At 44.0% G+C, this 24,208-nt stretch overlaps 1 protein-coding gene across 5 annotated transcripts in view; it reads right to left on the reverse strand.

The window, feature by feature from the left end:
• The window catches only part of HIVEP3 (HIVEP zinc finger 3), a 270,230-nt gene that overhangs the window by 12,505 nt on the left and 233,517 nt on the right, over positions 1 to 24,208 (reverse strand). For all 5 annotated transcript variants that reach the window (XM_075774101.1, XM_075774098.1, XM_075774099.1 and 2 more), the window contains 2 exons: positions 10,703 to 10,878; positions 1,946 to 2,044 (listed from right to left, as the gene is read on the reverse strand). In XM_075774101.1, the coding sequence (XP_075630216.1) occupies positions 1,946 to 2,044; positions 10,703 to 10,878 (275 nt within the window). The remainder of the gene's footprint in view (positions 1 to 1,945; positions 2,045 to 10,702; positions 10,879 to 24,208) is intronic.

Below are 24,208 nucleotides of genomic sequence, written 5' to 3' on the forward strand. Positions count from 1 at the left end.
TCACCTTCCCCTCAACATTTCTCATGGAGACAGACGTGCTTATGGTCACCACACGCCTGCCTAATGCTGCCCAGCCTCCCAGGAGGAGATCTGCTTCTCGGGATGACTTCAGGGAAATTCAGCTGCAGATACTATAAACCAGGGCGGAAATTACTAAATAAGAGAGTCATGCGTCCCTCAAAGAACAGACTGAGTCCTGAATTTACAGAGCCTTGGACAGACTTCGTGTGTGTGTGTTTGTGCATAAGTAGATTAAAGAAATAAGCAGGTCAGGGTAAAAGTATCTTCTTGTAAAGCACTCAGAATAATGCCATTAAATGTCAAAGCACCATGTTATTTTAGTTTTGCTGGCTCTTCCCCTACTGAGAAAACTTTCAGATCATTTCTGACCTGGGTGATTCGCCTTGATCCTACACATGGAAAAGACCCATGACAGTGAGGGATGAGTGAGGCAGCTGCCCCCCATGCTGCTCACACCCCGTCCTGGCATGCTAAGATCTCCAGCAGTGCTGCAGGGTCCAGGCTGGGTCTACCTGCAGAGATAGGAGCAGCTCATGCATGAACCAGTCCCTCCAGACACAGCCCAGGTTTGCACTGGTAATTTGGAGTCTCCTGGGATCAGCCAAATACCGTAAGACAGGCAGGTCCCTAGGAGATGATCCTTAGGGAAAAGTCTTTCTCTGGAGGCCCTTTCAGGAGGAATCACAGAATCCCAGACTGGTTTGGGTTGGAAGGGACCTCACAGCCCATCCAGTCCCACCCCCTGCCATGGGCAGGGACACCCTCCACTAGCCCAGGTTGCCCAAAGCCCCATCCAGCCTGGCCTTGAACACTGCCAGGGAGCCAGGGGCAGCCACAGCTTCTCTGGGCACCCTGTGCCAGGGCCTCAGCACCCTCACAGGGAAGGATTTCTGCCTCACATCTCATCTCCATCTCCCCTCCTGCAGCTTCAGGCCGTTCCCCTTGTCCTGTCACTCCCTGCCCTTGTCACCAGCCCCTCTCCAGCTTTCCTGGAGCCCCTTCAGGGACTGGAAGGCCACAATTAGATCTCCCCGCAGCCTTCTCTTCTCCAGGCTGAACAACCCCAACTCTCTCAGCCTGTCTCCATAGCAGAGGTGCTCCAGCCCTCAGATCATCTCTGTGGCCTCCTCTGGACTCGCTCCAACAGCTCCATGACTGTCTTGTCCTGGGGACCCCAGAGCTGGACACAGATACCTTTAGGGGAAGCTATCCCCCGAATCATCAATACTCCTGTATTGCTGGAGTGCACCCCCTCTGCAAGAACATCACCACAGCCTGCACAGGCCATGCACCAAAGGGTCACGTCAGCACTTCAGCTCTAGTATCCAGGGGGGCCAGGACTGATTTTTTTCTCCTTCACCCACCCACACTTGCAGCAGCAAAGTGGGGGCTCACAGCTTCATGCTGTGCATCCTGGGGAGAATCTCTTTGCTGCTTCAGAGATTCCCTCTACAGCCAGGAGAGACTCAGGCTCTTCCAGAGCAAGGCAGTCAGTCTTCTGAACTCCCTACTAGAGATACCCCGAAATACCAAGAAGCACCTTCTCACGCTACAGATCTGCTATTTATTATTATGTATATACCCCCATGCAGAGCGCTGGGCCAAACGCAGGATGCTCCTCACGCGTCTGTTTACTCTTGCCTCTGTCTGCAGGCAGCCAAAATACTTCAGGCTAACATGCACAACCCCCAGCAGGGAGACTCGGGCTCACAGACTGTCCCACGGAAGCAGGATGATCCCCAGGATGGCCCCAAAACCCACGCCATGACAGCAGAAATCCCCCCCTTGGGTGCTGGAAGGAACCTGCGGTGAACGAAATTGCTGCACATCTTTGAAAGGATCATCTGCGGAGCACGTCTCCTGCCTGAATGGATATTGCCCTCTCTTAGCAGCAATAGCAGGTTTATAATGTGAAAGATTTTACCTTCTTCGGCTTCCAGATCCACCAGTGAAGATACCAACACGCCCATCTCCTGACATTTTTTGCTGTGGGCCTTTGACTTCATATGTTTAGTCAGATTCCCTGAAAAGAAGCAAAGAACATATTTTGGTCAATATGGCTTTCGCTTTTTTTTTTTTTTCTTTTTGCAAGCTCAGCAGTAACAAGTTAATAATTCGGCTCTGTATCAGACAAGGAGGCCTCTGACTCTCCCCAAACCGCTATCCATTGCAAATACCCCATAACACAACGCTAAGTCCTCCCTTTCGTTCCTTTGCTGCTGCACTAAGGTGGAAGAGGAGGTGCTGGTTGTGCGACCTTTCAGGTGTTGTGCAACCTGAAAAAACACTTGGGTTTGGGGGAAGAAAAGTCCTGGACTGCTTTCAGCAGTCACGGTGCAGCACAGAAAAATGGTAGGAAAGTGGGGAAGGCAACACACCTCCATCTAGCATCACCTCCCACCTCATCCCAGCACACAGGGTCACCTGCCTGGAGGTAAGGAGCTCCTTAGCACCACGGGGCAGACTGGTACCACCAAAAATGAGTGTTCAAGATGCCAGCACTGGTGAAAAACTCTACAATCACCTTCTCCACCCAGCAGGATGGTTCAGATGCTCTGGCATGCACTGAAGTGCCAGGCAAAATTTCTCAGCTCCCTGGAGCAGGAGGAATCATGGATATCTGCGCACCAGGGTTGGGCAGCACTGAGAAAAACTGCTGAGCACTAATGAGACTTCCTCGGGGCTGAGATGGAAAGAGCAGCCCCTGCAAGGGGGAGTCCGGGATGTGGGGGCATTGGTTACTGCTCTGAGACAGTGTGATGGGATAACTCATGGGCATGCCGGCCTCACTGGGCACCTCTCTAAGTCTCAAACTACAGGCAGGTTAATTAGACAGTTATTAACCCTACTTATATCCAAGGGAAACACTGAACAAAGGGCATCCTTTGTTGAGGAGGAAAAGGGAGGTGGAACGGAGAGAAAAATAAAGAATAAGAGAAATAAAGAAAAAATGTCCCATTTTTCCCTTTCCTCTCCCACACCTCTTTATGGGCTGAGCTGATGATGACAAGAAACCTGGGCCCTTGCTGAAGCTCCACCAAGAGCTGTTCAATTTCCAGCACAGCCCAGGAGCTGGCTGAGCACTCCAAATTCACTGTGGCAATACGATGTGCCATCAGCCTTCCTGTTTGTTAACACTTGAGAGCAGTGCTGAACACGAGGCTTGTTTTTCTCACCAAAAAAAAAAAAAAAAAAAAAAAGAAGAAAAAAATTGAGGAAAAAAATGAATTCTCACACTTTATTATAACCTTCAGCTGAGGACTGAGGTCCCTCAGCTGGTATCCTGCAATCCACAGAGTCCCCTGGTCCCTGAGCTGGGTGGGAGTATAGAGTGCCTCTATCAACCTCTCCTCCCACTGCTCCGGATAGTATAAATAAATAAACAACTATTCATTGGAGCAGAGAATTACTCGTGACGCCCTCACATCTCAGAAGAGTGCCATAACCATCGAACTACCAAGTTAGTTTCTCTTCAGCCCATGAATTATTTATTTAGCCCATTTTATACAAAATGGAATAGCTCCAACAGGAAAGACCAAGAGAGACAAAGGCTGACTATATATCCTTGTGTATCTGGCACCCATGTAGGATGTGGATTCAAAGGATACTTAATAATTTAAATGCAGCAAAACAGCTCTCCAATAAGAGAGATTTATTATTTTTAAACTTCATGCCTAAACACCCTTAGCCCCATGGTTAGGACACTCAGTTATGAGGATGAGGCCAGCTTGGCTCAGGTTCTTGCTCCGAATCAGACCTCTCTTCCTCCAATTTGGACCAGGAGTTTTGTTGTGGACCCAAAGACACCCTGTCAGACAAGAACATGCTCTCATGGACACCTATGGTTCCAATGAATCACCATTGTTTTAAAGTGAAAAACTGTTTCACCAAAAAGTATCCAACAAGTCCAAATTGTAGCCTCATGGAACTGGAATTTAATTTTGGACCTAAGTAGCAAAAAGACAAACTGACTCAGTCTGTTGAAATCAAACCCTGCTGCTGCTGCCTGTCCATCACGGCACATCAGATCTTGGCTGGCAAAAATGACCCATCTTTGCTCAGTTACCACAGCAAAATCCCTAAGTGGATTCCCTCCAATGATGATAAACATAGAAAATAAGCCCAAGTAAATGCCTGGTGTGAGCAAGGGGTTGTTGGTGAAACTATGGTCTATGCCACCTTGGGAATTCAGCTGTGATCCCTGTGGTGGGAAGTGGGGAGGAAAGGTCCACCAGGCATTTTGGTGCTACCACATCCCCTAAACAAGCTCATAAATTCACTGTGCTACATGCAGCTGGGTTTGGATGAACTGGGAGGGCATAACATTAATTACTCAGCGGGGAGGTGCTGCTGAATGCAATGTTTTGGGCAAGATTGCAGCCACCCCATACCAGAGGGAAGGACTAAGGTCCTCAGAGGCATACAGCAGCCACCTTGGCCATTTCAGATGTCCAAAGGCTGGTTATACACACAAGTCCTCCCCATTGCCTCAGCTCCAGTGCCGTTTGCAGCAAACGCACACCGTCCCTTTCGCTGCTGCAGGAACTGGGCAGACACAGGGAGCCCAGCCGGCTTCTCCTGCAGCCTGCAGCTCTCTGCCCATCACTCCACTGCACCTCTGCTTTGCCTCAGCTCCACCCTGAGCAACGGTTCGGGTTGACAAGCTCTGCCAGAAGCCATCAGTGCCACTTCCTTTTTTATTTCCCTTCACTGGAGGCAACTGTCCTTGTGCAAAGCAACGCCATGGCTTCTCCTCTTCCTTCCTCACCCAGGCTGCCTGCACAGGCTGGAAGGGACTGCACAGGCAATGCCAAAAACCCCTGTGCAAATGAGTTAATGCAAAATACCAAAGGACGAATTCATAGCAAGTGTTGCTTTCTTTCCCTTTCTGCTTTTTGCTACTCTGCTGTCCAACTTCCTTCATCTTCATTTGGTTAGATAAGGCAATATGCACACACGCTGATGAACAAGCTCTGCAAAGCTCTCGGTGCAAATCCCCTGGTGCACGGTCTATCCATGCACAGCACCCTGTGTGCACGCCAAGAAAAAATTCCAACAAAATAGGGATGCTGCTGTCCTTTCAGGGAAGAGAGACTCAGCAGGCTGGATTCTCATCTGACCTAAGTTTGCATCATTTCAAGGAAGTTAAAGGCTTGAGGCTTATTTACACCAGCTGAGAAGCTGAGTTATCATCTTGGGAGCAATTGGGAGGACAATGATACTTATCTTATCAGGGTTCTTCTTACAGTTTGTGTTTTTAGACCCCTTAATTAATGCTGGCAGGATTAAATGCTAAAGTCCTTTGGCAAATTTCCAATAAAATCAACACCATGCCTAAGTAAAAGCTGGATATGAATCCTACGAGGAAGTACTCACAACTACTCATTGCCTTACAGAGTTCTGGCTCCCAACTTAAAAAAAAAAAAAACCCACAAAAAAAATCCCCAAAAAACCAACCCACATAGCATTGCTTCCTTGGAAACAGTGGAAAAAAACATATTGGAAGGAGCAAGAGAGAAACTAGCAGGCGGAGAAGCTGGATTTAAATAGCAGAAAAGTTATATTGAATCCTAAGCAGGTAAGTGGTCCTCACTAAGGATTGTTTACCAAAAAGTTCCCAGATTTGAAATAAACTGGCTGTATCTAAAATTCAGGAATCGGTGGAAATTGTGACCCCACCCCAACTATTGCTGCACTGGAGGAGTACATACAGTATCAGCACAGCTCTCATTATGCCCACTTATAACTATGTATTACTGGCTGCTTAAGCTCTTCTGATGTTGTGAGGTCTTATTCTGGATTTAAAGCAGCTTAAATACTTGTGTTGTTTTGAGAAAGCTAAAACTCTAGTGTCCCAAAAGCACTTAAAGCAGCTTAATAGGGACCAGAAGCGATTTCCCATTTAAATTAAAAGAGGGAAATTAATTTTTCAGAATCCCCATTATCATATATTAGAAGTGGTGGAATTAAAACAAAAAGTAGGGAACAGAAACATTAAGATTCCTGGAAAAATTATCCTGACGGTATTGGGCATACACCACGCGTTCTATTTCTGCTATTAAATGTGAACAATTTAACAACAAAAAAATACCCTAACAAATGACCAACTGCATGATCTTAGTGTCCAGGATGACATTGTCATACAAACATTCACAGCTTTCCAGGACTTAAGTATTTTCATATTCCACTTACTTTTAAAATAATATGCAAGGAGAGCAACAGCTACTCTATAACTAGCAGACTCATTTTGCTGTGAGACACACTCACATACAGAGAACCAGCAACAGGCCAATACTCTTCGTCCCAGAAAAGCCCTTGAAATAGGTTTTATGTGTGACTTAATTAAATAATGCAAAGGCCTTGATTTAGGTCTCTGCATGGATATAATGCTCCCAAGTGAGACTCTATGAGAAGGAAAGCTTTAATTTATATAATTTATTGGGCAAAAGATTTAAATTTTTTAAAATTTTGTTACTATCTTCTATATTTATTGACTTTAAAGGAGAGAATTTGAACATTGAGCCTGCCTGCCTATAGTGATACAGGCTATAAAATATTAGCCATCTTCTAGATCAAGCCTATCAGCTTGTGTTAGCCAAAACCTAATCTTCCAGAAAGGTACTCAGGCTGGATTTGCAGATTTCAAAATATAGAGAATTAGCATATTTCCCATTGAGGCTTGTGCTGAGACTTAATAGCTGCACTGTTTAAAAAAATAACAGCTAATATTTCACTTGAATTTGCCAGTCTTTGACTTCCAGCCCTCATTCCCTTTTTTTTTTTTTACTGTTCCGTGGTAAATTAAAGAGCCCTTTTGCTCACAGTGTTTCGTCTCCTGTCTGGACCACTGGGTCGTTTTCTGTTCCCAGCGACACGCCTCATGCCACATTCCATAAGGAAGCAGGCAGCAAATTCCAGAGGATAACTCTGTCCTCATCCCATCGGAGGTTTGTGACATCCCGAGGAGCTGGGGGACCAAAGCCTCCTCCCAGCAGTGGCTCCACAGGGATGCTCCGGCCCTTTCCCTCTTCCCAGCTGCTAAGGAAGCACCCCAGCACACACAGAGTGCAGGGACATTTTGCAAATCTATATATCAATCTGCCCTGCTATAACAGCGGTTAATTCTTTCGGAGCTTTCCGCCAGTTGGACCTGCTCTGTAGTTTCCAGAGGAGGCTTAGCAGAGCGCTGAGTCTGCTAGAGCAGTAATAATAATAATAAACTGTGCAGCCATAACCTTGCCTTTAAGGGCTGATGGGGTAATGCATTTAATATATTAACATGTTCAATAACTTCAGTGCCTGTCATGTGCTGATTTAAGGAACTGCAAACTAATTTATTAAAGGAAGACTATGGCCGAGGACATGAAGAAGTCTGGTGTCTGGAAACTGTGAGTGGACTAGACTATCAAATGGATATCTTCAGCCAACAGGCACTGATGTCCTTTACACAAGCACTTTTTAAATTAATATGAAGCTCCTTGTCCCTTCTGACCTCTAAGCAAAGGCAGCAGCATGGACACAGTGAGCTACTCCATACAGAAATCTTAAGAAATTTTAAGCAATCAGGACGTGAGAGTCTGATGTGAGTCTGAATGAGAGCAGAAAATAGCAGTGGAAAAGGATAATGTCTGCACAGGAGGGGAATTAATGTGCCAACTCTGACCCACATCCCCAAGGCCCCCAAGAGAAGGAGTGGAGAAAGGGGCTGCTCTTCCCCCGAGGGTCTGGAGATGAGTGACAAGGGGGGGGCTGGCGGTTCCTGTGTCCCCTCTGGGAAGGTGGTCAAGGAAAAAGCTCCCCCTGACCTTCCTGAAAGGGAAAATTGTTAGACTGCAACTTTTTCTTCATTTCCTTCCTGGTAAGAAAACAATGAAGAAGCTGCTTAACTTCTTTTAAACAACCTCTTGGAGGCCACGGTAACAAACCTCTTAGGAGAGCGCTACTGCAGTGGAGGTAGAGACACCTCATTAAAGAGGCAGGTTTATATCTGGTCCAGAAACGTAAAATCAAATAAATCTTTACAAACCAAATTTCCAAGGCTGCTGTTTCCATCAACTAAGTGAGCACACAAAAAATCTCATGGATTTGCTTTAAAATAATAATAATAAAAAAACCCCTTTCCCTGAAGTTCTGTAACCCAAAGGAACAGCTTCGCTTACAGTGACAGAAATGCATAAAAAGCAGACAAACAGCATAATTAGTGAAAAGGGGAAAATATGTAAAGCTCGCTCTTTTGCAAAAGTTTTCCCAGTTCTTGGAACATGGATATGGATTTTCAGGGGGAGGGGGAGGTACATTTTAACCAGATAAAGAGCCTCATTAAAAATAATAATAAAAAAATTTTTAACCGCTTCCAGCCTACTTGAGAGTTTAGAGCATTAGATCATGCTGGAGAGATCTACCACAGCCAAAATGAAGACAGCTCCACAGATATCCCCCTTGAGTTTATGCTGAAGGCTAAAATTAACTTTGGAAAGCTGATTTCTAAAAGAGCTTCAACTCAGCTTATATTTTTGCAAGTGCAGTCCGGTAGCGAGAGCTCCAGCTTCTCCATTCTGCAATTAACTGTGGTTGCAAAATCGCACACGAGGAAGGAGGATCCTAATGAATCAGGGCACAAACAAGCTTATTCTAGACGTCTGCAAAACAAGCTGTGAAACCTCCAGTTCTGCAAACCTCCTGGACCTCTGGTTCACACTCCATCACCAACAGCAATGATTCTGTAACTGGACTTTATCTGACAATTTTATCAGCACCCAATACTAATCTTTTTCTCACTCTCCAGTAACTCTTCCAAAGGTCCTTGTGCCTCCATTCGCAAAGCAAACAGCTTTTACCCAAGTGCTGCAAAGTTCTGTGGAGTATAAGCATGCCCACAGGACACGGTCTGACTCTGACTGTCACCCCTTCCAGCAAAGAGCCATTTTCATGCAATTCCAAGTTACCATCATGCAACTATTTGTCCTGAAATTGCTGATCCGGGGAAGTTCTGCCCCCCTCATGCATCCATAGGCAAATAAATAGTTTTGCATTCAAATTGCAACACTGGGTTGTTGTTTGGGTTTTTGGTTTTTGATTTTTTTTGAAGGAAGCATTTCCATGCTACCTTCCTCATGCAAGTTTCCTGCAAAGCTAAAGAAGTAAGGTCCCTTGGAGGCAAGCGTCTATTTGCAATGTGCAATAGGCACAGTCAGTGCTGACAGTTTGTGTGCTTCAAGGGAGCAGAGATGAAGAGCAAAACAGCTAAAGAGATGGTGAAAAAGATGGTTTGATTGCAGCATCCTGAATAAAAGCCTAACAGAAGCATGGTAGAAAGCAAGGTGAAGTGATGGAAGAGGCTGAACGGATTCACCTCTCAAAGGAAAACCTCAGAAGAAAGTAACAAAAGCAAGAGGGAAAGAGAAAGACAATTAATCAGAATTAGCTTCAGGCTGGGAGGGAGAGAAAGAGCCATCAGTCAGATCTGCTGCATGTGTCTGACAAGAATTTGGCCTCAAATTCAGTATCGCTTCCCCATGCTCCCATACACCTAGAGATTACCAACACATTGTTACCCAGAAATCGCCAGCTAACTTTACTCACAAAGCCATCAGCTCCAGGCACTGCCCACCCTGAACCACCCGGCGTCCAGGTCACTTGTCTAGCACAGACAAGCCCTCCCTCCATCAGCACTTCTGGGTAAGCACACATGCCAGGGTCCACGCAGCGCCCAGTGCCTCCTCCCCACACCCACGCTGTGCCACTTCCTTGGGTAGCACTGTTTTTTGGGGGCTGATGCTCTTCTTGAGCAATTAACTCTCCCAGCTGTGTCATCTTCTGAGTTTTGCAATGATGGACCTACAGACAACAGACACTTTATATTTATGTCAAACTATAATCAAGAAACTGAACTCGACATCTTTATTGCAAGACTTGCTGCAACCAAAGATGGAGTGGAGATTCGCCAAGGCCACGGTGCCAAACTCTTATGAGGAGTTAAAAGGACCTGGGCACCTCTGGCACTTCTGAAAACTTTACCCACAGTCTCTTGAAAGAGACTTTATTTTGCATGTGGTTTTGCATGTTCCTGATAGAGTTCACTCGCACACTCACTGAGCCAATGATGAAGGCTGCTTGCAAAGAATATCTGGTGGTAGTGAGGTTGTGGATCATTAATGAGTAGATGTCCTGGAATGGAGGTCTTGAGAGAAAAAGACTATTGATATGATATAGTAAAATGTCAAAGCTGCATGCAACTGCGAAGGATGAAAATATGCAGCGCAAACAGATCTTGAGAGCACTAGCATAAAAAGCCACCCAAAGATTGTCTCCAGGTGCTTGGTCAGGGATGCTTGCTTGTACCCAGGAGTTCCTGCTCGCATTCTGGGGTGGTTTTGCTTATACATTGAAGCTGTATTTCAGGATCATTCCCATTAAGAAGCACAAACAGGATGGCGTGGATGCTTTGCTGCAGGCTGGCATGGGCAGCCAGTGCTCTCCACCACGACACGCAGCAGCTTAACACAGGGCTGGTCCTCTTCTGAACATTTCAGCCAATTAAAGACTCCTTCATCCCCCTCCCTCCGACTCCTGGGGTTTTCCAGACCCTGGGAAGGCCTTCCCTTGCCCTTCGCCAGCGCCCCCAAGAAGGCTTGTAAGTCAATATACTAAGCAGAGGATCTAGGAGCTGACTGTCTCTTACCTTTGGTTTTAAAAGCAAAGTTACAGTACTTGCAGACGTATGGCCTGACGTCTGTGTGCGTGCGAATGTGTTTCTTCAGCATGCTGGGTTTCTTGCAGCGAATTCCACACTCCTCACATACATACTTCCCTCTTCCACGGCCTCGCACATACACATACTCTTCGTTTGATTTGTACCTATGAGCAACAGGTGTCATGATAAAAAAAAAAAAAAAAGAAGATTCCCACCTCAAAAGTAGTCACAACTTTCCTGGATTAATTCAGCATGTTATTGACACCACCGGTCTCATTTACCATTTGCTAGCTCTGGGTAATTAGGCTAAATTAAAAATATCTGCAAAAGTTTTTGCCCAGATGGCTGCTTCCACTTCTGGAATATGGTTTTATGTCCTACATCGTCTTCTCTGTACAGACAGATAGCCCAAAGTCTGAGATCAAGTCATCGGGTCACCCAAATGTCCTGATTTTCCCCATCCTCAAACACAAACTGAGGCACTCAGCCTGAATAAGACATGTCACAGTCCAGCCTGGCTGCCTGAATCACCTCTCAGTCTATGCTGTGTTTTAAAATATGCACAGTCTGTCACTATACTATGCAAAGTGCTGAGAAAATACATTCTAGCTAAACCTCTTGTGATACAACCTTTTCCACTCGTTGGGACAACAGTAAAAGCCACCTGAGAAAACCATGATGCCACACAGCAAGCTGTGGTCCCTGCACAGACTCCTGCTAGAAGGAGACCCCCAGAATGGACACAAAGAGAAGAAAACATCCATTTTTTTAAATATATTGTGCTAACACTAAATGTAAACACCGCAGACTCCAGGCTCTTTTATCTTTGGCACTATATCATGACTTAGGTTTACCCAAGAGAATGAGATTGGTCATCCTTCCTTTACATTGTATATTCATTTATTTTCTGTCCACACATTATTGCATAGGGAAGGCTACATGATGTGGATTTGAAAAATATTTGTGAGAGTGAGACAAATCATTTAGCCTCCTGCCGTTTAGCAAATGGAGTCTGTAATTTCCTGTACTTGCAGCACAAGAAGAATAAGGTAACATGGAATTGGTCCCCTCAGATTTTTAAGAGGCCACGTTTTTGAAGCATGGTACCTCCTGTAACTCATTTTTTTCTATCCAGTATGAATTATGTTTGGTCTTCAGAAATCTCCAAACATCCACTTTAGAAAATCAGACCTTCTGAAGCATCTTAACAGAGGATCCAAAGACACACAACACCATCAGTCACCTTTTAGTATCTTCCCAATAAACCCTATTCCAAACCAGAATGGTGAGAAAACAGCAGCCAAACTGAAGAGAAACTGCATAGAAAAAGCAGCACTAGGGATTTGTGCACTTAAATAAGTGAAGGCATAGTAAATCATAAAAACCCTATGTATTTATAATGCAAAAAAAAGAAGATCATTTAAAAGTGAGTGAAAAATACACAAAGATCATTAATCCAGCCCTGAACTGATAGGATGACAATGGCATGGTCTGCACAGGGTGCATCCAAGAAAATACATCCCAGTTACCCATGAGTTGATTTAAAAGCAGGTAAGTCACACTGCATGAACCCCTTGATCTCCCACCCAGGCAGAATGCACATGGCCTTGGCTCCATTTTATTTCATTCCCTTAGGAAGCGTACAGGTAATTTCAGTTCCACGTGGGTGTTTGGGGGACACATGAAATTCAGAATAAACTTCTTGGGTGCCACCTGGTACATGTGAGTTCTGCTAAACCCATCCCCTCCTGCAAAGTCCTGGTCTCTCTGCCTCAAGGACATATCTGCAAGAGGCAGGCTGAGCCAATTCTTTGCTTCATAGGAGAGATGTGAGCAGACGCTTAAAAGACGAGTTGCTCATGCATTCAGGTGATGAGGTCACAGATCTCCTTCAGCATCAGCAGAAGGTCTCCGTGACCAGGGTCATCCGGTAGCCCAGATACTCCCACATATTCCATCTCCTGCAACTGAAGCCACAGTAATGCCATCTACCCCATGCCTTTCATCCCCCTCCCTACAGAAAAAAAGCCAACACCAAAATCCCTTCATCACAATGTTCTCATTATTTGGCCAGAGGGGACTAAGCTGGTGTCTGAAGAGCACACATGGACTGCCAGCCTCCACCCCAGGATGTCCAGCTATCTCCATTTAACCATACGGATACCAGGGCGCACATAACTAATTGTTAGGGATTGCCAATGTGCCACCTTCAGTCAGTGACTTAATGCTAAAGCAGCAAAAGGAGCAAAAGGAACCCAGGGATCTTGATTTCTCTTCTTCTGTTCAAATTTGTGTTTGAGGCTACCTTCTCCCCTTTCTTTCTTTCTGTCATTATGCTGGTAATCATCTTGCCATTTAAAAAATGAAATTGCTTCTTTATCAGTCTCGTACTTGCACTGCCCTTAATTACGCTCTCACATGGAAATCGCTAAGCAAGTCCTTTGTGTCCAACAGTCCCTTCGTCAGCCTCATTAAAGCTATCGGGGCTGGCTTTTCCTGGATAAAAAGGGACACGTGATTTAATCTGAAATTAGACATTGCAGTTTATCTGACACTCTGTGAGTCTGAGCTATCCTTCAATACAGATATTTTTCTACAGCTCCCTGAGACCATATGTAAAACACACAGGGAGAGGGAAGAAACAGAAAAAGAAAAGTAACTTAAAGAAGTACCAAACCAAACAAGAAGAAAGCAAGGGAGGTGATACTGCTGTAACATAGAGAAGGCTGCCGCAAATGCCATCTGTCTACACTGAAGGCTATAATATGTTTATGGAGATAATGACTTCAATATGATGCTGGTTTCTCCGTGGATCTAATATGCTCATATGATTTGCATCATAAAGACAAATCAGTGACAGGTCACTTCACATGAAGATTTACCCTGGACAAAGGATCTTCCTGCTTTGTAACCGGATCCTTCTAATATCCACAGTTGGAGTTTTTGTCAGCAAATCTGGGCTTCTCTTCCAGAGCATTGTGGAATTCATAATCTGTAGTTAGCAACTTATACCTCCTACACAGCTCCCATCTAATACCAAGATGATTTCAAACCCAGAAGGCTAACTGGCCATTATGAGTTTGGAGACTAATTTAGGAAATAGTTCTTTAAAACAGACACACAAAAAGATAAAAATTCAGTTATTTTGATGCATTTTTGAAAAGTTATCTGCTGTGTTCTGCTAGCAAATGCACATCTGTTGAATTTTGTGCAACCACTATGAACACTTTTCAGAGCAAGAGGAACTGGCACAGCCATGGGAGCATCGGTGCTACCACAGGCAGTACCAGGTTCAGAGACTTGATGGCCCAGAAACAGGCCATCACTGTCAGGAAACAATGGGAAAACATGAACCTGGAGAAGGCTTTGCCTCAGCTCTTTCCCTTAAACTTAGCTGAATCTTAAACCCATGAATCGTTTATTCCTTTGCAGCCTTTAGGAGGCTTAGTTCTTAGCATTTGCTGTTACAAATACCTGACTATCCTTTTTAGCTACAGACGCTTGGGGGTTTTTTTTCAGCGCTGTGAGCCACATCCAAAATCTTTATGTGGCTGAAAACCACTCGATAAAGTCTTGGAGAGCGGAGGGGGAAGGAAGTTTGGCGGTTCATGGGCAGGAAGGGAGAGCAGGTTTCTGGGGGACTCATTGCTTCATGATGAGCCACAGTTGGGCTGCACCCCCCCTTCCCTCCTGCTTCCTTCAACCGCCAGGAATTTACTTTGCCCTGCAGAGTCTTTGCCGATATGACCTGGGTGGTCACAGCCTCAGCACAGCAACTGCACTTATATTATTTGCAAGTCACTCGTAGGCAGCCTGATTTTTTGTATTTCCAGAATTTGTAAGCTCAATAATGTATTATGGTAAAGAACACCCCTGGTTAATTTTGCAGTGACTGAACAAGCATTTCCTTGACTGGTATTGACATTTGTTAAACTCACTTGTTTGCCTTTTGGATTTCTGGTACATAGTAACAGGAATTGGATAGCTGATCCCTTTCCTGAGCTGCTGCATTTAGTTTACAGTCAAGTGAACTGAGTAGCTCCAGTTGTTGCCTGCGGTGTAAGTCTTCTGGTTTTGTTGACAGCACATTTTATCTGTCATGAGGCTGCCCACTCATCTGGCCGGGCTAAATCCTTCGGAAGTTCCTGACAGTCTGCCCTGGTATTAACTAATCTAATCTATGTTTTATGCCACCTGCAAAATTTGCCAGATCACTGATGAATGCGTAACTATTATAATGCCACGAATTACTAGTAAGTTTATTGCCTTTCTCACAGCTCCCTACTAGATGATTGGACCACTTGTTCCATGACAATACCTGCAATACTCACTCTGAAACTGCATGTGCAGCAGAAGTCCTTACCCTTACCCATCGCATACCCGAGGGAAGCACAGGGTGGGACACCCTGCAAGACTGCAGCCTGTGTTAAGGATCACCATACACGGAGGGTGTCCTCAAGGCCAGACAGTTACTATGAAATCTCCCTTAACTCAAGCCAAGCTACAGCAGAACAAACAGAAGGATTTCTTTACAAACTCCAGACCAGACAATGTCATTTCCAGGTTTCTAAAAGCATCATAAAACCTTCTAGTATCCCAATTTACCAGACAGGAATATTGCACCAAGACAAACAACAAACTTCTGAAGAATGATACAGCAAGACAGAGAAAGAGCTGGGTATGGTTATGGGAGGACCTGGCACAGAAATGCCCTCTTCCCTGTCTGAAGTAATGGATCTTTTGCAAACAGCACTTGCCAATCTCCAATGAAACTGCATAAGACAGGAGTCTGAGCTGAACGAGACACTGCCACCCAGACTGGACCTATGCAAAGCAGCCTGCTATGAAGGTGTTGCTATGAACATCATCTTGCCCTTGAATTAGGCATCAGCAGCTCAAATAAGATTTAACACTGGAAGGATTACATTATTGAAGATGCCCACCTAGGGTTCCTTCTGCTTGGTAAAACACTGGGGCAGAGACAGTGGCACAGAGACTTCTGCCACAGGTACAACACAGTGCCTGAAGCAATGGGTCCCTCATTTTGAGTGGGCACTAATTCAGATCACAAATCAGGATCGATCCAAAGATAAATAGCTGGCTTGGACTCCTTGGGAATCCCAGAGAAGCTGAGGGGTATTAAATCTTCCCTTAATCAGAAACGCATGCTGCTGGCATGGGAAGAGTGGTTGGGCAGCCACTGCTCCCATCCCCATGTGCTGCAATGTCTCCAGGGCATGGGGCTCTTTGCCGATGCAGAGCAGGTGGATGGATGTGCCCTATCAAGAGCCCTCCCTCTTTATGGCTGATAGCAGACAGCAGATTAAAATATTACAAACACAGCTCTCTCTCAGGACTACTGCTGTGATCAGCTTCCTCACACATTTCAGGTCCATGGCTGCTTGTGGTTGCAGGACGGAAGGGCAGAGAGACACAACGACAAACTTGCCAACCACAGGCAGTCGGTGTCTGATTTGAAAACCTGCAGCTTTGATTATGTCTCTTCCACACAAGAAGCAACAAGAAACACATGGAAAAACAGCACGTCATCTCTGAATTTCTGTGGCCATTCCAAGTTTGTTCGTATATATATGGGGGAATGTCTAAACAACCACATGTTCCTCTGAGAAAAGGTAGCATCTGATGGCTTCGATAATTTGTGGTTTTAAAATAAAGATAGATGTGGGTAAATGTGACTCATTTATGCAGAGCAAGGATTGTCAAGAGACAGTATGGACTGGCAGGTAAAGCAATGGCTGAGGAGACAGGAGCAAAATGAGATACTTTCAGATGCAGAACAGGGTAGCTGGACTGACTAAGAGTCATTGTCATCTCCAGCTACTGCAAGTCTAAAAAAGGAAACACAGCTGGTACTCGGTTATGAATTTCCCATATTTTGGGATGAACTTCCCTTCCATCCCAGCAGATATGGGCTAAATTCACACTGATGCTGGATACTAACACTAAAGAAGGCAAACTTACAGATTTACCTATGCTGTCATCCACATCAACTAAAAAATATATTTAAATGTGTTGCTCAAATCTTCAGGGCCAGGTCCCAGGTGTGACTCAGGTCTTTGCAGAGGATCTACCCACAAGATCAAGCAAACCAAAGCCAGGATTTACTGCTTTCCCTTCACGGATCACTTTCAGTAGGCACTGACAACTGCAGAAGTCTCTCCTGGACTCTGAAAGTCACCCTGGTGAGATTATTTTCCTGTGTGGAAAACTGGAGGACAGGCACACCATTCATACCATCACTAGCACACATAAAGCATGGGACAGCATGTCTGCTCTCATGGAAACCAGCACTCCTGGGCAGCACTGGTGTCCCACAGAGCAAAATGTCCTTGTGGCATTTAAAGGCTACTTCAGGAATAAATGCATCCTGCTCATTTCTTCTCTGCGGGAATCTGAGCATAGATAGGAGAAGGAGGAATTTTATGGCACTGCAAAAAAAAAAAAAAAATCACACAGGACAGCTCAGGCTTAAGTTACCCTTTCTGCTTTTTATAATATCCCTGGTGGGTCCTCACAGCTCAGATTTTACCTAAGGCAATTTTCCACATTTCTTTGAATGGGAAACAATAAAGTGGGTGTATCCCCACAGTGAGCTCCTTGTGATCACAGCTCTGTCAGCACGACCTCGGTGGCACTGAGGCTGCGTGGGACATGCCAGCTGCTTCAGAAGTGATGCTAGCACCATGGGTGGTCAAGGCACTGTCCAAAAGCAGATCAGTGATTCTCCAGTCTGCCTACAAAAAATGAACACTGGCAGAGCCCATATATCATTGAAAAAAGCCACAGGAGTTGCTTCCTATAGCCAGACCACCAGGATGTGGGGAGGTCCCTGTAGAAACATCAAGTCAAAGGAAATCTCTTGATGTGATCACATCTGGGACACTATGTCCAGGTTTTTGCATTTCAGAATTTGAAGGATGCCAGCAAACCAAAAATTTAAAAAAAAAAAAAGGAGGGAAACAACATTTCTGGTGAAGGGGATGGATGCAAAATCGAATTTGGGAGGAAAGCATACAAAAAGTGAATGATTCAAACATTGTGCTGAACCATAGACACTAAAAAGTCTAGGCTGATGATCTGGAAAGATGTACGTGATGGTCAGGATGGAGAGACATTTTTTATTATTGATAGTTATCCTAAGAACTACAGAGTGAAACCAAGAAATAGACAATTTAAGCTGAATGTGAAAAAAGGTGGGCACTGTCTTCAAGTTTACCCTGCACAGAAGAGTATTGTGGATTTAAGCTGTATAACACCTCTTGCATGTTCAGCCTTTAAAGCACCTTTCACTGGACACAGCTTCTTGCTGTAAATTCACTGGAAGAGCTGACAAAAATTTTGACACCTCTGTAACACACACAGCGGTCTCCAGAGGTAGACAAACAGCCAGAGTGAAAGCAATACAGAAAATATGCATAAACAACCCGATTCCACACAAGAAGCTTTTACTAGCATAAAAACACAGTCCAGAAAATGACTTTTAAAGGCATTTCTCCATCAACAAAAGCAAATCCTTTTGCCAGTAGAGCCTATTTTGACTAAAGATGTGCTGTGGGCTACAGAGACAAGAGGATCTGCGACTGCATGAGCTGGTCAGCACCAGAAGAACTGCTCCCCAACAGCTCTATCATCCGATCCCTGGTCCTGGAGCTGGCCCTCGAGCACTGTGGTTATGTCCAAGACAGACCATCGGATTTCCTTCAATTAAATTAATCCAACACAGAGCAAGCACAATACCAGCAAATGTTGTATACGGATGTAAAACTGTAAAAATAGTGGAGTTTTATATTACTCCTCCAAATGTTATGCTTGAGTGAAAGCTTGATTCAATTTTGGGTTGTGGCATCAGGCCTTTTCTAGTCTATTAGAAGGAAAATTACAGTTATACTCATTATGGCTCTATCTGCTGTTATACAACTTCACCCTCTGTACGCTTTAATCATTTAACTGTCATTGCAAACTGCTATAAAAACACATCTATTTCAGGAAAAAAAATCAATGTAAATAGTACTATGCTGTTTTATACAAGCTGAAAATCCAGATTTGATGACTAAAATGCAATTAGAGATGAAACGAGACTAAAAAAATGAAAGTACATTCATCGCAAGGTGAAAGTATTTCAGTGCAATGTGCATGCCTTGTGCCTGCCAGGTGGTCAGCTTTAGCCACCTAAGCATGAAGAAATGTGGAATTATCTTGATTGTGTGCACACACTAATTAGTCTCTTCTGGGCTTCCATTCCATTAAGTCCAATTGCAAGAGCAGAGAAGTAGTGCAAAAACTTCCACAGCCTCTCACTTCTTGTTTAACGATTGGGCCATGTGTCCCTATTCTCAGAATATGCCACACAAGAGTCAAACAGTTATTGCAGAGCACATGCAATCTAAACACCTCATACCACCACCACCACAGGGGCATAAATAGGAAAGAAAAAATAAAATAATTAGCTGCTGCAGTGTTTTGTAATGACAGGGACATGAGGGCAGCATCACAAAACATCACGTCTGCCTTCCACCTCTACGTGCCCATTTCTAAATATTTCCCTATATTAGAATAAATGAATGCTGCATGACTGCTAACGCAAGGCTGGGCTTTTTTTCCCAGCACCAGTCAGACAGGGTAGGTCAGGGTACAAAAGTCCAGAGGGGTAAGCAGACACACTGATCCTTGGGCACTGCTCCAACACCACCTTTCCCTTCTGAAGATCAAATACAAATAGATTAAAATACCAGATAAAAAAAAAAAAAACAAAAACCAAACACCTGAACTGCCACAAACTCATACAGCTGATTCATAAAATATTCACAGAGAAAGTCTAGCATGGAAATCCCCATAGATGACCTGTCTCAATCCCATTTCTTCCTCCTCTGCCCCCATCAAAATTGATTAAACAGTTTCCGGAGAATCTGACATTAATGACTCCATCTGACTCTAAGTGACTCTCGTCTGACACAGATACTTCTTGTTCTCAAAACAGCTCTTTCTGCAACTATTTTTCTAAGTGCTATGAATGATTCTGGATGCCATCGCTGTTTTAATTATAGGCTGCCTTCTTGTCCTTCTGTTGCTTGTCATGTCAAGGAGGAGGGACTGTGTTTAATGGCCTTACTCCAGTGCTTTATTTCTCAGTACTAACTGCACTCCCTGCAGTACCTGTATTTTTGGAGGCACGTTAGGGTCTGTAACACTTGTTAGTCCTAAACAGATCATCAAATTCTTGAAGAAACTGCTTTGGATTGAGGTCAGTTACAACTCAAGAATTATTTCAAACTGTACTGAATGGAAATATCCAATGTAAGAAGCAAGTGCCTACATCAACACCTTCTGCCCACTACTCTTGTTACATGGTCATTAGCTCCAGGATCTATCCCACCTCTCTATTTTGAAGCTGCTACCAATACACGCTAGAGTTTATCTTAGCACAGTTACAAACATTCAAAGAAATCATTATTATGAAGATTTGATTTCTGAGATGCATAAACACAAATGCATTTTATTGGTGCATTTCTGTGTGCCTGTATAAAGAACCACCCGTTTTTGACAACGGGCACATTTTTAGGGTACACAAGACACCTCACGACACCTTGTTGTTCAGGTTGGATACCATCACATTACATCTACCTCAGCATTTATTTCAAGCAGCTTTTTTTCTAAACCATTTACTGAAAGGTTGATGCTATTAATTAGCATTTTTTACATTTGCTGACTTTTTCATTTGAGAAGCAGAATTTTCAGTAGCCCAGCAGAAATTCAGTCCTTTTCAAAGTCAAGTCCATTCCTTACAGTAATCTGATTTGAGCCGGTTATTACTTACATGGGTAAATACTACCAATGCTGCAGTCTCTAATTAGTCCATTTATTAACTGCTGAAATGTACACACTACAGAATTAAGTCGATCTGTGATGTAACAGTCCATGGAGTCTCTCGATAGCCATATTCTGGCAAAAAAAATCTGCTTTCTGGAGTGACACTTTCCTGTGACTCAAAGTTTCTTCCATTTGTGGATAAATTTTCTCTGGCTTTTAGTCCTCTCCAGGTCCAACAGGGATACACAGAGGATGCTCAACACCTCTGGGCCTGATGCATGCGCTGGTCCGGCAGATTCAATTTTTGAGGATTTCTTCCCAAAGCCACCTCTCTCCCAGACACAGTTGTCTCCTCCTTGAGCTCCCTGCGAGGTGCCTATCCATTCTGAGGGGTTCACGGTGTTCTGCTTGCTCCATTTTTGACCCAGGTTTAGTTTTTGCCGGACACCATGTCAATAAGATGCAGCACAGTGCTGTTATCAGACTGGCCCCAGTTATCTAACACGAGTCAAGGTGAAAAAAGCTTAATATTCCTGCCATGGGACAAGGTAACCATTGACTCCAGTGACTACTTTACAGAAATGCACTTTCTCTTCTGTCACCACATCTGATACAAGCCTTCTTGTTCTCCAGCCTATTAGAAATGAATAAATATCCCATTTACAACCTACTCCTCAAAGGAACACACCAGTGGTTCTTGGGGACAGGGACAGATACAGAAAAAAATCTATGCTGCCCCTGTTTGCTCTCCATTGCTACATTGCTTAGTTTTAAATTATGAAAAAGTGGAATTTCATCATTTCACTTGAGAAACAAATTTCAACTGACACTTAATAGAAGGCTGGGTTGGAAATTTTTTCTAGTATTCTGTCCAAAATTATATTTACATTGTTTCATACAATTATTGCTTAATCTACTCCAAGTAGTTCCTCCGCTTTTAGAGATCACTGACCCACAAATGGAGCTGTCCCATCCACGGTCACTGGAATTACTGGTAGGCAGGAAAAAAAAAAAAAATCTACTGGCTTTTACAATAAATCTGTAGTGTAGCAGCCAATTCTGTAAGGTCTTTAGCATAGAAAATATATTTTATGCTCAGCCTGAATGCTAATTGCTTTTGTGGTGAGACTTGGAAAGCTGATACATAATGAGGTTGGTTGTTTCTTTGTTAAAAAAAAAGAAAAAGAAAAATCCACGCTGCACATTTTTAGACTAAAACACTGTTGTGTTAAAAAAGCCGAATTTCCGCACATAATGAAAAATAGTAATTAAGATGAACAGTACGCAAGGGAAATTTAACTGCATTGTTCTGCTACTGCTCTGGAGCAAGTCACTCCAAGCCTGACTGCCCTGCGGCCCGTTCCTTGTGCGGTCATTTACCCCTCCACAGTGGGTACAAAGAGGGGTTACAGCGCTGGCAGACCCCAAAGGTGCACTGAAAATCACTTTACCCTTGACTAAGCGGGACAAGAAGCAGCAAGGAAGCTGAGACCGAGACCAACAATGTCCACTGTTAATTCATAGCTCCTGAGCTTATTTCACATACTAGAAATAACCTACTTGCCAACATTACTGGAGAGCTACAAGCTGCAACAGGAACAGACCAGAAGATCTCAGTAAGAACAAGGAGTTAAAAGAATTGAACAGACCAAACTTATGCATCAATAACTTTTCAGCCCTAAGTTTGACCTTTCACCAAAACAATGCCAGATCATTTTATCAGTAAGATGACCACAGCATTTCCACATGGGCTGGCCAGGACCGTCCATGCTACTGGAGCTTTGTGCAAGTCAGCCCATCAGCCCTACCACAAATTGAACTCATTTAACCACTACGGACTTCAGGTACTTCTGTACTGGCTTTCACTTCACGGCTTAGACACATCTTGGAGATGTTAACTGCTGTTATCAAGTCCGCACACCAATCTTGCCTCAGGACTAAAGGGTCTTGACTCCACACCTTATGAGCTATTTCTAATTTCAGTATATATTACAAATAAGAAAAAATCTGTATAAATAAATCATAGAATAAAATATATTTGCACTTAAATTTGCAAAATCCATTAGTTAGAAATTAAGAAATACTACATGTAAGTTTGTCCACTTAACCGTAAATCTTATATATCTGATTACAACTTAGATGATGATCTTTTCGATTTTGTTGTTAATATTGACGAACTTTGGAAGAGATACGATATGACATTTCCACATTTACATTATTTTTTTAGCATCAATAAATGCACTTTATTATGAACATTTCTAATCACTCAAATGAGCAATGAAGAGCCTTCTGGCATGCACTAGAGTGGATGAGACATGAACAGAGTCAGAGCTACAGAACCTGGTATTATAACAGCATTAGTGACTTGAAGAGACTTGCACTGGCCAAGTGCCCCTGTTCATTGCTAGTGTCCTTGGTGCTGATGGCAACAGATGCCCTGTCTTAGAGGATCCTTGTCTTTACTTACTGTTTGGCCAAGCCACCTACTTAAATCCCTTGAGTACTCTAAGTGAGAGAAAGGAAATTTTCAGCCATTCTTACTTCAGTAAAACCTGTAAGGTACTTCACGAGATGAAGAGAAGGTATTGGCTGGTGCAGCTGACTCACACAAGCAAATTTCAAAAGCTCCCTGAATGCAGTGGAGATGCCACTCCTTTCTCCCGCAGAAGGCTGCGATGTAATACAGGGATCGCTGGTTACTTCCAGCTTCCCTTTAGTATCAGCCAACTTTAGTAATGGTAATCACGTTGTTATTAAGATATGCACAGACAGAATAATAAAGACTGATTCTTCTATGCAAGTGAGCCACAAAATTGGCTCCAACTAAACCCATTCACCGATGGATGTCTGCTTTGTCACATCTGTTTTCCTCTTGCTGTCTCATGGGGCTCCAGCCCATCTTCCTTACATGCAAGCTTATTTCTGAAAGACTTTGGCAAGGATGCTTTTACAGTGACCTCCTACATCTTCATTCCCACCGCTCAGTCAGCGATAGACTTTGGGAGTATCACAAGAGGAATCCGTAAGAACAACAGCAATGGTAAAAAAAAAAGAAAACTTCCTCTCAAGCTCCTCCGCCTCCACCATTACGCACTGGAGAAGTTCTCCCTGGGGAATGCAGTCTCCCTCTCTAGTTTGTAAAAAGAGGCTACCGTGCTCGGCTGTCAGTGTAGGTGTATGGGAGCTTGGGAGGGGGGTGCTGTTCAGGAACTGTTTTTATCCCCATCCTTTTGTTACTTAGCAACAGAAACCCAAACACTTCTCCTCCAAGGGTAGAGGGTTTCCAGCAGCCCTGCAGGGAGTATTGAATTTCATTCACTTCTTCACCAGCGACATGAATACCCATCCATAAACTGTTGGCACAATAAAAACTGAATGTCTAAGACTGCCTGCCATTAACAATAACGCAAACCCCATCCAAGCAGCGGCCTGGTTATGCTTTGAAATAACAGGAAGTGCCTTGATTTCAAAGAGTCTTGGACGTGAACCTGATACCCTGCACATTATGGAATAACTTCTTCAAGACAAACGCTTGATTTCCAAATGCCTTCCCAAGACAGCCCAGACAACCCTACTGCCAATCCCATGCGAAGCTTCAGCAGAAGCCAGGGAGCTGGTTGGATGCAGCAGGGTGTTTTTGCAGGAGAAAGGGTCCCCTTTGGAGTC

The sequence above is a fragment of the Balearica regulorum genome, chromosome 22 (genome assembly GCF_011004875.1).
Source record: "Balearica regulorum gibbericeps isolate bBalReg1 chromosome 22, bBalReg1.pri, whole genome shotgun sequence".
Taxonomy (NCBI): domain Eukaryota; kingdom Metazoa; phylum Chordata; class Aves; order Gruiformes; family Gruidae; genus Balearica; species Balearica regulorum.